At 35.4% G+C, this 15088-nt stretch overlaps 1 protein-coding gene and 1 pseudogene across 1 annotated transcript in view; one reads left to right on the forward strand and one right to left on the reverse strand.

Annotated features, from left to right (window-relative positions):
* The window catches only part of SOS1 (SOS Ras/Rac guanine nucleotide exchange factor 1), a 142267-nt gene that overhangs the window by 83603 nt on the left and 43576 nt on the right, over positions 1 to 15088 (forward strand). Inside the window, exons 6-7 of the mRNA XM_081797298.1 lie at positions 3080 to 3190; positions 3268 to 3366. Of these exons, the coding sequence (XP_081653424.1) occupies positions 3080 to 3190; positions 3268 to 3366 (210 nt within the window). The remainder of the gene's footprint in view (positions 1 to 3079; positions 3191 to 3267; positions 3367 to 15088) is intronic.
* LOC115943618 (large ribosomal subunit protein eL43 pseudogene) lies at positions 9383 to 9713 on the reverse strand (annotated as a pseudogene).

A 15088-nucleotide genomic window follows, 5' to 3' on the forward strand; every position in this document is an offset into this window, starting at 1 on the left:
AATCTGCTTCTCCCTCTCCCCCTGCTTGTGTGCGCTCTATCTTTCTCTCTTGCTCACTCTCCCTCTCTCTCAAATAAATAAATAAAATATTTAAAAAAAAAAATGATGCTGGGTCAAAACTGGTTATCCATGTGGAAAGAAAAAATTCCATCCTTAGCTCACTTCAAAGCCAAGTTATGAGCAGATTAAAAATCTAAAAATGAAAAGGAAACTTGAAAAATTCAGAAGCGAATTTAGGAGAATATGTTTATGACTTTGAGATAGAAAGGGTTTCTCAAAGAACAGAGAGTGCAAACCATAAAAGATTAAAATTTTAAAAATTCTTTTTACAAAAAGACACTATAAAGTTATGAGAAACATGAAAGAATGAATTTGAACTTTTTGCCTCATACCATATACAAACATAAAATGGATCTAATATTAGAGCTAAAATTATAAAACTTAGAAGAAAGCATGGCTAAGTCTTCACAACCTTGGCTTCAGCAAAGGATTCTTAGATATATCTGACACCCAAAGCATGAGCTACAAAAGAAAAAATACATAATTTAGATTTGGGTGCTAATAGGAGGGAGTGAGATGTGATTCTAAAAGGGCAACAGGAGGAGGGGCACCTGACTGGCTTAGTCAGTGGAGCGTGTGATTTGATCGCGGGTTGTGAGTTTGAGCCCCAGATTGGGTGTAGAGATTACTTAAAAAAAAATAAAACCTTAAAAACCTTTCTTACAAAAAGGCAGTAAGAGAGATCCCTGTGGTGATAGAAATGTTGCATACTTTACTACGTCAGTGTCAATGGCCAGATTGTGATATTGCACTATATTGTACTGTTGCAAAATGTTACTGTGATGGGAAACTGACAGTGTGCACACAGGATCTTTCTATGTTACTTCTTGTAACTGCATGTGAATCTAAATTATCTCAAAAAATACATATTTATACAACAGAATGTTACAGAGTTTAGAATTAATGAATGGAAGAAACCACATTAATCCAAATGGATAAATCTGGGACATAACTTTGAATGTAAAGTGCAAATTGCAAAAGAATTGCCTTATTTCTTGATACATATGTAATTATATAAAAACATACATGGGAATGATAAAATTCAAATTCAGGACAGTGATTTCCTTTGGGGATCAGTAAGGGAGGAGATAAGCTTGTGAAAGGGAGCTCAGGAGGATCAATTACCATGATACTTATTTTTTTTTTTTTTAAAGCTGGAACAAGTATTATAAGATGTTGAACTATTTTGAGCTACATGGTGAATATAGTTATGTTAGGTTGTTCTCTATTTTTCTGTGTGTTTAGAATACTTTATATTTTTAATCATTAATACACAATATATTGATAATTTTTTTTGTGAATCTTCTAAGTATTTAATCAGTAAACTAACCATAAAATCGGTTAACTTATACAAGGATTCTTAGAAGTGCTTGCAATTCTACAAATTTATTCTGAAGAATAAAACTGTGATGAGAGGTTGGATTCCTAGTTAGTAGTTAGGTTTTTTTGAAATTAGCTGTTTAGAATGATAATACTGGGGACTGTTTATTCAGTGCTTCCTATGTGCATGCATAGTAAGCATTTTGTAAGCATTTTGCATATGATGTCTTGTTTAATTCCTAAAACAACCCCCTTGAAATTAGGTATTATTCGTTTTCCAATGAAGAAACTGGCTTAGTTTATCAAAGCTCACACGATCAGAATTGGAATCTGGGTCTCTGTGACTCTAAAGTTATGCTCTTAAGCCACTTTGCTGTATGCCTTTATTTTATATATATATAGTTGTCCTAAAAATTCTGTAGTAAATTAGAGTTTATTGAAAGAGGGGGAGGGCAAACATTATCTGCTGTACAAGATGATTTCTAGAGTTCAAGAGACCCACGATAAAAGCATCAAATCACATTTTTATTCCTCTTTCCCATCTACTCTGTTCATACCTGACTCCTTTCTGTTACTATTGTTGAAACCTTACTATCCATTCTTGTAAAATCTACAGTGGACTGCAATTTCCAGTGTTATATTACCATAGAAATTTTTAGTTGGGAAAGTAGTTGAAGGAGTTGAAATTGGGAAATGAATCAGAAGCCAGTTAAGGAATTCAGGATGACTTAGAACTTAATATGCTATATTATATTTCACAAAGATTCAGGTCTTCTGATTTCTGATCTTGTATTTTTATTATTCAGTCTTTCCTTAAAAAAAAAAAATCTAAGAAACAACATTAAGGGTAATGAACATAAACATCATTTGTGCTGTCAGTCCCTCTTCCTTCTGTACTCCTCCACTAGATGTCCTCTTCCTCTTTCTAGTATTCCCCATCCTAGAATGAGCTCTTGCTAGAATCTAGAGTACAATTTTCCTGTTTTTTTGTTTTTTTAAACCAGGAATAGGGCATAGGATGGCTCCTGCTACAATCAAGACAACTGTTCTCTTTTTCCTCAGGAATCATCAAAACCAATAGATTGTACTCTTTTAGACCTAACCATGAAAATTGTTTAGTTTATTAATGATTGATGATAATAGAATTTTTGGCAATTTGGATTAAACTCTTGTTTAATTGCTTGTGAAAACTGTAACAATGAATTTTAGATGATATAAACTGTTACCTCCGGCTTAAAGAATGCGAAAGTAAAAGTCTACCACTAAGAAATAACCATGAGAAAATAAATGTTGGGCACCCATATTCTAAAGGTTTATACTTAACCTCGTTGTTGATGTCTGTATTCATTGTTGTTCCGGCTAAACTTTGTTTTCCAGAACCAAAAGTCTTGCCATTCTTACGACCACTTTTGTTGATAATCCTGTACTAGAATCCTTTGAGGAGAGGTGTCATAACATATAAGGATGCCATTATTCGTCAGAAAGAACTGATTTACTTACTCTCTTACTGGAGAATATTAAACTTATCCTATTAAAATCATAATTAATAGCCCTGTAATTTTGTTGGGAGGCTTTAAAAGAGGTACATAATTGTGCTAGCTTAGATGTGACTATAATTTAATCTTTCTGTATTTCTGGTGGTAAGTTATTTATATTTTAACTTGGAGAAAGATTATGTTTTACCTTTTTATTTTCTAAGGAACTGGCATTTGATCCATATGAATCATATGCTCGAGATATTTTACGGCCTGGTTTTCATGATCGCTTCCTTAGTCAGTTATCAAAGCCTGGAGCGGCACTCTATTTACAGGTATAGTAATTTTTAAAACAAAATATATGATGTCTGAAAAGTAAACTTAAAAAAAAATTAATTACTTTGTTTTTTAGTCAATAGGCGAAGGTTTCAAAGAAGCTGTTCAGTATGTTTTACCCAGGCTACTTCTAGCCCCTGTTTACCACTGTCTACATTACTTTGAACTTTTGAAGGTAAGAAAACTCTTACTGCTATTTATAAAACATTCAAATGTGATGCAATTTTTTTTATCAATTTATTTGTGAATTATTATGTGAGCACCCATGAACATTGGTCTATATCTAATTGCTTTTTCTAGTTAAGAATAAAATGTAAATGAATCTGCAAAAGAGTGGCATATTTTCTCTAGTTTTAATAGTGAATTTTAAAGCAGTCATCAGATATTTTTATCTTGTGCCCTTTTTGCTTACAGGGCCAGTTGTTTGGAAACAACCTTGGACTTACGCATCCATGTCTCCATTTGGGGACCTCAGCAGATTGATTCAGGGACTTAGATAAGGGACCCAATGTAGAGAGAATGCCAAAGAAATGGAGAATATTAATCACCTAATTTTCATTGCTCAAGTTTGTAACTGTCTCTATAAAACTGCTTAACATTACTTTAGAAATAGTAAACTATGTATAATCCCAGTAAAAATTTCTTATTTGATCACAGTTCAAAATATTCAATTTAAGAAACACTGAAAGGAAAGGATTTTGATTTTTTTCCCCCTTTTCCTTTTTCACACTTAAGGAAAAAGGGACCCTTAGTCTGTATAAGTTATAATTCATTGGTGTAGCTCAAAGTGATTTACTTTTAAACTTCTTATGTATATATCTAATGATGTCTCCTTTGGCTTATGGATAATATGTCCTAAGAAAACATCAATTTTTTTTTCAAAAATTTAAAATAAGGAATGAAATAATAAACATACTCTGTTTACTCTTAATGAACTAGCCCCATAGAGACAAAATAAGACATGGGTTAATACTATTATTTCTTTAACTTTTAAAAGAATGTTTGCTTCATTAAAGAAAAATTCTATTTAATATCATGATTTTGTTATGGAGAATTTATTAGCAGAAATTATATTTACAGTTTGCAGGAGTACATGCTGAAATGGGCTCTCTATAATGAATCAGTGAACGAAGTCCCATCTTTTTACATTGTAGGAATTTGGACCTTAGATTTCTCAAGTAGGAATGTTTGAACTGGAGAAAGACCAAGGGAGTTAAAGGATTTAATCACCAAGCAGAATTACAGAGCTCTTAGCTCTCCATTCTAGACTGAAAACAGCATACCATTTAAGGTCTTTGGTAACATAGAATGATTATTTTAAGAGGATAATCAAGAGGAAGCATTTGTTATACAAAACCATTCTTTACAAAGAATTTATTATGACAAACCATAGTCCTAACAGGATATTTGCAAACAAGTTTGTTATATAGAATCCTTGTTCATAATAGTTTATTTGATAATGGGATTTTAACCTGAGACAGTAATGACATTCTGAAGCATTAAAGGCCAAATGAAACCTAGAAGCAGTTATTAATTTATAAGAAAGAACAAGAAGCTTTGATGAAGGTTGAAAAGGCTGTAAAATCTAATCAGCTTAATAATATAGGAAATTATTTACTTCCCCCCCCAAATACAGGCAATTAAAATTTTTAAAATTGTAAGTTGTGGTAGTAGAGTTTTTATTTTAAAATATCATTCAGCAATTTAAAAGATTTCTACTGGTTTAAGCATATGTATCCCTAGTTCATCTTACTGCCTAAAGTTCCATTGCAGAATTAGCAGTATATTGAGTGGGAAACCTTGCCTAATTAATCCCACAGACTGTGATCCCTCCTTTTTAATCTGCATTCCCTCAGTACTAAGGTATTATTTGTACTTATTTTTCAATTTCTATTTGTTGGTATGTTGCTTAATTAAATATTTTCAGTGAGCAGTATTTTCAAAGAATATTCTTTGAGATGCTAGTCCCATGAGATACTCTCAATAAAAAGTTGGTGAGGGAGGGATGTGCAGTGGTTAGATATGTTGGAGGAAGACTACATCCTTAATTATATACTCCTAGAAATTTTCAAAGTACATTAGAATATTAAAGACTTTATAAAATTGTGCAATAAAGCAATCTAATTGTTTTCTAGGGCTTCCCAAATTAATTAGACCATGAAACCCTTTTATATTTTTGTTTTATGTTAACACACAGTTTTGTATTGGTTTCAGGATAATGATTCAGTGATTCTATACATTCCTCAGTGCTCATCAAGAATCCCCTTTAACTACTTCAGGGGATCCTCACCTACCTCCCTCTGGCAACCATCAATTTGTTCTTTGTATTTAAGTCTTTTTGTTTGTTTGTCCTCTTTTTTTCTTTGTTGTTCATTTGTTTCTTAAATTCCACGTATGAGTGAAATCATGTGGTATTTGTCTTTCTGTCAGTGACTTATTTCATCTAGCATTACACTGTAGGTCCATCCATATTGTTGCAAATGGCAAAATCTCATTCTTTTTTGTACCTGAATAATATTCCATTGTATATATACACTGCATCTTCTTTATTCATCTATCAGTGGACACTTGGGCTGCTTCCATGATTTGGCTATTGTAAATAATGCTGCAGTAAACATAGGGGTGCATATATCTTTTCAAATTAGTGTTTTTGTATTTCTTGGGTAAATACCCAGTAGCAGAATTACAGGATCACATTTTTAATTTTTCAAGGAACCTCCATACTGTTTTCCAGAGTGGCTGTACCAGTTTGCATTCCCACCAACAGTGCATGAGGGTTCCTTTTTCTCCACATCCTTACCAACACTTGCTATTTCTTGTATTTTTTATTTTAGCCATTTTGATAAGTGGAAGGTGATACCTCATTGTAGTTTTGATTTGATCAGTGATGTTGATCATCTTTTCATGTGCTCTGTTGGGCATCTGTATGTCGTCTTTGGAAAAATGTCTGTTCAGGTCCTCTGCCCATTTTCTAATTGGATTACTTGTGGGTTTGGCATTGAGTTGTATAAGTTTTTTAATATATTTTGGATAGTAACCCCTTACTGGATATATCATTTGCAAATATCGTCTCCCATTCAATAGGTTGCCTTCTTATTTTTGTTGATTGCTTCCTTCACTGTGCAAAAGCTTTTTATTTTGGTATAGACCCAAAGTTTAATTTTGCTTGTTTCCCCTGCCTGAAGAGACATATCTGAAAAAATGTTTCTATAGCCGATATCAAAGAAATGAATACCTGTTTTCTTCTAGGAGTTTTATGGTTTCAGGTCTCACATTTAGGTCTTTCATCCATTTTGAGTTTATTTTTGTGTATGGTGCAAGAACGTGGTCCAGTTTCATTCTTTTGTATGTAGCTGTCCAGTTTTCCCAGCACCATTTGTTGAAGAGACTGTCTTTTACCCGCTGCATATTCTTGCTTTCTTTGTTATAGATTAATTGACCATATAAAGTTTTATTTCTGGGCTCTCTATTCAGTTCTTTTGATCTATATGTCTGTTTTTTTTGCCAGTGCTGTACTGTTTGGATTACTACAACTTTATAATGTATTTTGAAATCTAGGGTTCTGATACATCCAGCTTTGTTCTTCTGTCTCAAGATTGCTTTGGCTATTTGGGGTCTTGTGTGGTTCCATACAAGTTTTAGTATTATTTGTTCTAGTTCCATGAAAAATGTTAGTGTTTTGATAGGGATTATGTTAAATCTGTAGATTGCTTTGGGTAGTGTGGACATTTTAACAATATTGATTTTCTGATCCATGAGCATGGAATATCTTTCCATTAGTTTGTGTCATCTGAGTTTCTGTCATCAGTGTTTCACAGTTTTTGGAGTAGAGGTCTTTCACCTACTTGGTTAAATTTATTTCTAGGTACTTTATTATTTTTGGTGCAATTGTAATTTGAATTGTTTTCTTAAATTCTCTTTCTGCTACTTCATTATTAGCGTATAAAAATGTAACAGATTTCTGTATATTAATTGTGTATCCTGAGACCTTACTGAATTCATTTATCAGTTCTAGTAGGTTTTTTGTTTTGTTTTTGTTTTGTTTTGTTTTTTGGTGGATTCTCCAACATAAAACCATTTTAAAACAATACATTTCTGGGGCACCTGGGTGGCGCAGTCGGTTAAGCATCCGACTCTTGGTTTTGGTTCAGATCGTGATCTCAGGGTCATGAGATTGGCCTGGTGTGAGGCTCTACACTCAGCATGGAGTCTGTTTGGGATTCTCTCTCCCTCTCCCTTTGCCCCTAACCCACCCCTGTGTGTGTGCTGTCTCTCTCTCTTTCAAATAAATAAGTATATCTTTAAACCATAAGAATTTCTGGAAGTTACTTTGTTCTCTACATTTCACTAACACTGCCTTGGTCCAGGCCCCCCAGCGTATCTTGCTGGGACTACTGTAGTGGCTTCCTGTAGGGCCTTTATGCCTCATGGAACTTTCAGTTTTAAAAAGTGTGGTTGGTTCCCTATCGACTTCGACGGAAAGTCTAAATTCTTTACCCTCTTTCCAGCTCATCTCAATTTTTAGCAGCCCTGGATATATCAAACCTGTTCAGGATTCCACTTTCCTTTTGTTCTAATTTCCCTGGAATTTCTCTTCTATTTCTGCCTTCCCTTTTCATCTGAGAAATGCCTACTTGTCAAAGAGTTTGTTCAAATCTTGGTTTCTCCGTCAAGTTTCCCTTGGTTCCTTACGCTGATCCTTTTACCATGTTCCCTCTCTTTATACTTCCTCATAGAACTTGTCCCATTTTTATTGTCTACCTTGTTTTAGGCCGTGCTCCCCACATAATGGATGTGAGCCCTGAGTAGCTTTGAATTCTCATGCCTAGTAGTGTCTGGCACTTAGACAATAAATGCTTGTTAAAAAAATTAATGACAGGGCGCCTGGGTGGCTCAGTCGTTAAGCGTCTGCCTTCGGCTCAGGTCATGATCCCAGAGTCCTGGGATTGAGCTCCGCATCGGGCTCCCTGCTCCGCGGGAAGCCTGCTTCTCCCACTCCCTCTCCCACTCCCCCTGCTTGTGTTCCCTGTCTGGCTGTTTTTATCTCTGTCAAATAAATAAAACCTTTAAAAAAAAAATTAATGGCAAAAATAAGTAAGTTTTCCTTAGAATTCCTATAAATGTCTTATATTTTAAAAGAAGCTTAATTGTAAATTGTATGTAATTACACTAATTTTGGAAACTTAGAATTTTTTAATAAGATTTATTTATTTGTTAGAGAATGAGCACACGAGCAGGGGGGAGTAGAAGGAGGAGAGAATCTGGGACCTCTGGGTGGCACAGTTGGTTAAGCATCCGACTCTTGGTTTTGGCTCAGGTCATGATATCAGGGTGTTGAGATCAAACCCCTCTTAGGACTCCATGCTCGGGACAGAGTCTGCTAAAGTTTCTCTCACTCTGTCACTCTCTCTCTCTCTCATTCTCTCCCTCTCTCCCTCCACCCCCTCCCTGTGCTTGCTCATGCTCGCTCTCTCTAAAATAAATAAATAAATCTTTAAAAAAGAAGAAGAAGAAGGAGAGAATCTCCAGCAACTCCCTGCTGATCACAGAGCCTGATGCAGGGCTCAATTCCATGACCCCAAGATCATGACCTGAGACAAAATCAACATTCGGATGCTTAATGGACTGAACCACCCAGGTGCCCCGGAGACTTAGAATTCTTTAAACTTTAGCTAAATAATTAAGTAAGTGTAAGACTTGAATACTACTAAAACTGAAAAATAATACTCTTTTTTCAATGTGAAGTTTAATTTGCTTTATTAAACAAATTTATAGTTGTTACTTGGGACTATGTAAATATGTTGACCATATAATCTAAGGAAAAGTAAGTTTCCCTCAATTTAAAAAAATTGGGTTCAGATCTATACTGTTATATGTACATTAGTGTATTCATTTCCTAGGGCTGCCAGAGCAAAGCACCACAGACTGCGTGGCTTAAAAACAATAGCACAGCTCTGGAGACTAGAAGTCCAAAATTAGGGTGTCAGCAGAACCATACTCCCTCTCAAGACTTTAGAGCAGAATCCTGCCTCTTAGCTTCTGGTGGATCCTAGCAATCCTTGGTAGCTCTTGGCTTGTCAATGCCATCACTTCATTCCTTGCCTCCATCTTCACGTGGCTTTCCTCACAGCTTCACATTCTTCTCTTATCTCTGCATCCAAGTCTCCTCTCTCTCTCTCTCTCTCTTTGTTACATAAATTAACCCATTTATTATAGGCTAGCAATGTTTCAAATGGTGGAGCTTCTGCTGGTCTTTCAGTTCCTTCAGTCTTCTGATGGCTGACTTACTGTGATGGCAGAAGTGGTGTTGTAGGTCCAGGCGCCACCAGCGACGGTTTTCATGCAGGAGCCACAATGCCAGATCCCCACAGCTCATCTTTTCATCTTGGTTTTGCCACAGAAGGAGCAAGTGTACTTGGCGTGCTGGCTTATTTCAATCTTCCTCACCATTTTCCTGTGGGAGGCACCATAATGGGTCCCCTATTTACCCATGATTCCGACCTTCTTGGTGTGTTTAGCCATGTTGCCGCAAACTAAGTCTGGGCTAAAAAGACTTTATTTATTTATTTGAAAGAGAGAGACACAGCGAGAGAGGGAACACAAGAAGGGGGAGTGGGAGAGGGAGAAGCAGGCTTCCCGCGGAGCAGGGAGACCGATGTGGGGCTCGATCCCAGGACCCTGGGATCACGACCTGAGCCGAAGGCAAACACCTAACGACTGAGCCACCCAGGCGCCCCGCCTTGTCCTCTGTCTTACAAAGGTGCTAAGTCAACAGGTGTAAGGCCCACCCTAATCCAATATGACCTCATCTCAACTTGATTATATCTGCAAAGACCCAATTTTCAAATAAGATAACATTTGCAGGTGCCAGAGGTTAGGACTTGAACACAGTTCAACCCATTACAATTCGTTTTTGGTATGCTATAGAATTATATTCATTTTTGGTTTTCTGATTTTCCAGTATATAATGACTTTCTTAAACCCATATATATAGTTTTATATTAAGCCAATTTAAGTATCATTTCATTCTGATCTTAGATTTTAAAATTTCATTTTAGTCATAAAAATCTAGTGAAAAGCCAACGGACTTTTGGCAGGATGGACTATAGGCAGGTAAAAACGGACACGAATACAAAATTACTAACTTAATCATCTGAATAAGACTAAGTGTATATAATTGGGTTTGGGGTTATCATGTATGCTTTGTCTTAAATGAAAAAATAGAATATTTAACACTTAAAATCTCTATACCTTTCTTAGGTTTTATTGGTATTAAAAAGTACAAGATTAGCAAAATAATTGAGAGAAAACATGTCCGAGTTTAATTTTAACAGATCATTACAACCATGTGTTTTTAAGTAAGATTAAATTGAGGACCAACAGAATAGTAAGTATTGTAGTTGATGTTATTTCATTATAACATTGCAGTGTTTATCTTGATCACAAGCTTTATTTTAGAAAATAAGAACACTAACAACTTTAATCTGAAGACTCAGATGGTTAGACTCTTGCTATATGTTAAAATTTAACATTTTGGGGCACCTGGGTGGCTCATTTGGTTAAGCGACTGCCTTCAGCTCAGGTCATGATCCTGGAGTCCCTGGATCGAATTCCGCATCAGGCTCCCTGCTCGGCAGGGAGTCTGCTTCTCCCTCTGACCCTCCCCCTTCTCATGTGCTCTCTCTCTCTCATTCTCTCTCTCTCTTTCAAATAAATAAATAAAATCTTAAAAAAAAAAAAATTAACATTTGGTTGCCTGGCTTGCTCAGTTGGTGGAGCATGTGACTCTTGATCTTGGGATTATAAATTTAAGCCACGTGTTGGGTGTAGAAATTAAAATAAAATATTTAAAAAGAAATAAAAAAAACCAAAATTTAACATTAAATTTTCTAATATTCCTAGATTTTTTGCATAGCACACTGATTTGAAGATTGGCCCTTTTTCCCCTTAAAATTGCAAATACTACAAAAATTGTAGCTGTACAGTACAGGAATTGTGGAAAAGGATTATAGATAAAAACTTAGAACTGAATGGTACAATGAGTGGAAAATTTAGGATAAAAAATTGAGAAATGTTAAAATTAGAAGATTTTATCCTCCCAAAATAGTCTTTTAAAAAAAAAGTGCTAAACAAGGGGTGCCTGGGTGGCTCAGATGGTTAAGTTTCTGCCTTTGGCTCAGGACATGATTCCAGGGTCCTGGGATCAAGCCCCACATTGGGCTCCCTGCTCAGTAGGGAGCCTGCTTCTCCCTCTCCCTCTGCCCACCCCCCCCCACTGTGTGCACATGTTCTCTCTCTCAAAATAAATAAAATCTTAAAAAGAAAAAGAAATCTGCACTACAAACATCTTGTATACATTTATTTAATGGCTTTGGTTTGCTGCTTTTCCAGTTTGGGAGCTGGACAATATCAAACATGTACTCTAGATCATTTTTATCTTTTTTTTTTCATGTTCTGTGTCTGGTTTAACTGCTATATGCTTCAGACCATTTTTTATTCTGCCCATGAGCTGATGACTTAATACCAGCAATAAGAGAAGGTTTAGAAAACATAGCTTCTGTCATAAAAATAAGTCCAACAGAGGTCTGTCTAGCTTCCATTCCCTTGAACTAGATTTCTAAATTTGGAAATTCTTATCCAGAAACCATGAACTCAAACCAATGAGCTAAATGGTATTATATCTGACTGCAGACGTTAAATGTCTGAAGTTAAGCATAGGATAGTGTAATTCAGTAGCCATTGTAATAATAAAGCTGACTATTGTATTACTCTAATTTTAAATTTTAAATCAACTAAACTGTGGGGTGCATTTATTATTTTGGTAATTTTTTCTCTGATAAAAACAGAGAGATGGTTTTAAAAGGTATTTCATTTTCGTAAATGAGTGTTAACATCTAACACTTTTTAGAGTTGATATTCCTGTTTAAAGTTTCAAACTCCTTTCCACACTTCAGATTTTAACTTGCTTTTCCATTATGCTTGCATTTTCTGCCATTTTCATTTCATTTCCTCTCCTGGAACTCCAGTTAATGTATGTTGAACTACTTTGTGTTGTCCCACAGATCTATGAGACTGTTCATTTTTCTTAAATTTTATCCTTCCTTATTCTTCAAATTAGTAATTTTTATTAATCTGTCAGTAGAACTATTAGTTATTATCTTGCTTACTGTAGAACTTCCATTTGGATTTTGTTTTACAGTTTCCACAGGCTCCCTGTCTGTCCACTCAGTAAGACCATGTTTTCATTTAATTCTTTGAACATGATCATAAAAGCCACTTTGAAGCCTTTCTTAAATTCAACATCTGGGCCCACTTGGAGTCATTTTCTATTAACTGACTTTTCTCCCCCTGAACATGGGTTACATTTTCCTGTTGTTTGCTCGTTAACAATTCTGGATTCTATTGTGTTGAGGATTGTTGGGGTTCTTGTTTTTGGATTATTGTGTTTTTGCTTTACTAGGCAGTTAACTTTCCTGGACTCAGCTGCAAATTTGTCTCTTCTATATTGTGAAGCAACCGATATCTCTGTTCACTTTCTAGGATTTCCATATGCTACTTTTTTAGCTGATTCTCTTGGGTCTCCCCTACACATGTATGATTTGGCAGTCAGACAAGTGTTTGGGCAGAGATTGTGTTCAGATTTGGGGGCACAGTCTCTGTGGTTCCCTTATGCCCAGAGATTTCCCCCTTAATTTCCAGCTACCCTGTCAGCTTTAAGCTTTACCCCCTGGCACCTGAAACCAGTAAGGCTTCAGCTTTCTGCTACCTGAGCTGTGTACATTTGGGGAATAAACTCAGTTCTTAAAAAGCCTCAGAACTCATCCATTAGAGTTCTGTCTTTCAAGAATAGATTCCTCTTTGGTCTCTGCCTGCTTTTTTGCCAGGCTTCCTCGGGGTCTTTCCATGCATGTAAGGGTTTAGCAATCAGCCAGGTACCTGGAGAGAGTTTATTTTCAGATTTTGGGTTTCAGCCCATCAGCAGTTCATTCATTTCCAGATTTCCCCCTTAAATTTCCTCTTAAACTGTGCTCTTTTATCTCTAGCCCATAGAGGCTCTTTTCCTCTCATTCTTTCCCACTATATTGCCATGAGAGTTTGGGGAAAGCCTGAATCTCACAAGTGTATACACCTGCGAGTTGTAGCTTTTCAAGAGTAATTGCTGCTGCTGGCTTATGCTTTCTTTTAGATGTTTTCCAGTGCCTACAAATAGTTATTTTTACATTTTGTCCAGATTATATAATTGTTATCTGTGGGAGGGCTCTCAAGACTTCTTCACTTCACTACCGTTACTGGAAATTCTTGCATTTTTATAGCTTTTCTGCAGTATTTGTTATGGCTATGGTGTTTACAGCAGTAGGAGGGGCAACAGTGAAGGACGAATATTTGCTAATTTCATTCCGAATAGAACTTGATGGGCTTTCCCCTGTTGATCTGCCCTTTTGAGTTTTTTTCCACTCAGCTATCAATATTCTAAATAGTTTCTAAAAATATACAAAGGACCACACTTAATTATCTCAATAAAACTTGTGACTTTCCTCAAAAAGCTTTGAGAATTTTGCTTTTATTTCCTAACAGTGAATTATAAGTCATGTTATAATTTACACTTTAAGATTTCATTTTTATATTGGCTAATGTAATACACTGGCTAATTTAATACAGATATTATATAAATTATAATTATGGAAGAACTATACTACTTATACTATAAATTTATACTGTTTATACTACAAATTTATACTGTTTATTCTATTTCCCTTGGGGGAAAATGAGGGTTTAGGCTGATTAAGTAAAAGAAGATCAAATTTTGTTAATATCATTGACATCACTTACTGGTTGAAATTTTGTGTATTTTAAGAAAATTATCTGCATATATGAAATCACTACTCATAAAATAACTTTTGAGGGGAAAGGAACTGATTATGAAATGTACTTTCTAACTTAATGAGTAGTATGAGTAATTGAAGTCTGCAGACAATCTCTAAATCTCATTTTAGTTATGAATTTCATCTTTTTCACCCATACTTTTTAGTTGTGCTGCTACTATAAAAGAATAGTTGAGGGTTATTGCATTTCTTATGCTCAGCCTTAATGGGATGTGTGAATTATGAGATAGCAAAGAGTCAGGAGCAGTTGGCTTAATTCGTTGGTTTCTGGAATAATTTGGATAATATTCCATACATTGGTTTACAGGACTAGTAAATTAAATTTACCATTTGACCGTGTATTTTCCACTTTGCAATCTGTTCTTAGCATCTCATCAAAGAGTATACAGGTAACCATTCCACAGTCAAAATACGATCCCCATCTTTGCTTGTGTTTTCCCATTCTGTGATAAGCTTTTTATATATACACAATATTTAAGATAAAGATAAATCTTTATGTCCCAAACCTTAGACAATTATATATTTCTTGATTGTATATTTTATCATCCTGTGCATTGCAATTTACCTATTTGAATGGAATAGTTTTTACTTGGTGAATATTTTCTTAATAGGTATTTCAAAGTCATATCAGTTTTTTAGGTAGTGTATTGAAAAGGTTCTTGAACTGAGGTTCAGAAATCGTGGGTCATGCCTGCCTTCGCCATCAAGTACATGGCAGTTCCTTCATTTTATATAATCTCATGTTGGAAAATTAATTTCTAGAAATAAAAACATGAATTCAAAGGTTTTGTGGTTTTTTATTTATTTTTTATTTATTTTTTTTTTAAAGATTTTATTTATTTATTTGAGAGAGAGAATGAGAGAGAGAGAGAGCACATGAGATGGGGGAGGGTCAGAGGGAGAAGCAGACTCCCTGCCAAGCAGGGAGCCCGATGCGGGACTCGATCCCGGGACTCCAGGATCATGACCTGAGCCGAAGGCAGTCGCTTAACCAACTGAGCCACCCAGGCGCCC

Source organism: Leptonychotes weddellii, chromosome 10 (genome assembly GCF_054177405.1).
Source record: "Leptonychotes weddellii isolate Sample4059 chromosome 10, ASM5417740v2, whole genome shotgun sequence".
NCBI classification, from domain to species: Eukaryota; Metazoa; Chordata; class Mammalia; order Carnivora; family Phocidae; genus Leptonychotes; species Leptonychotes weddellii.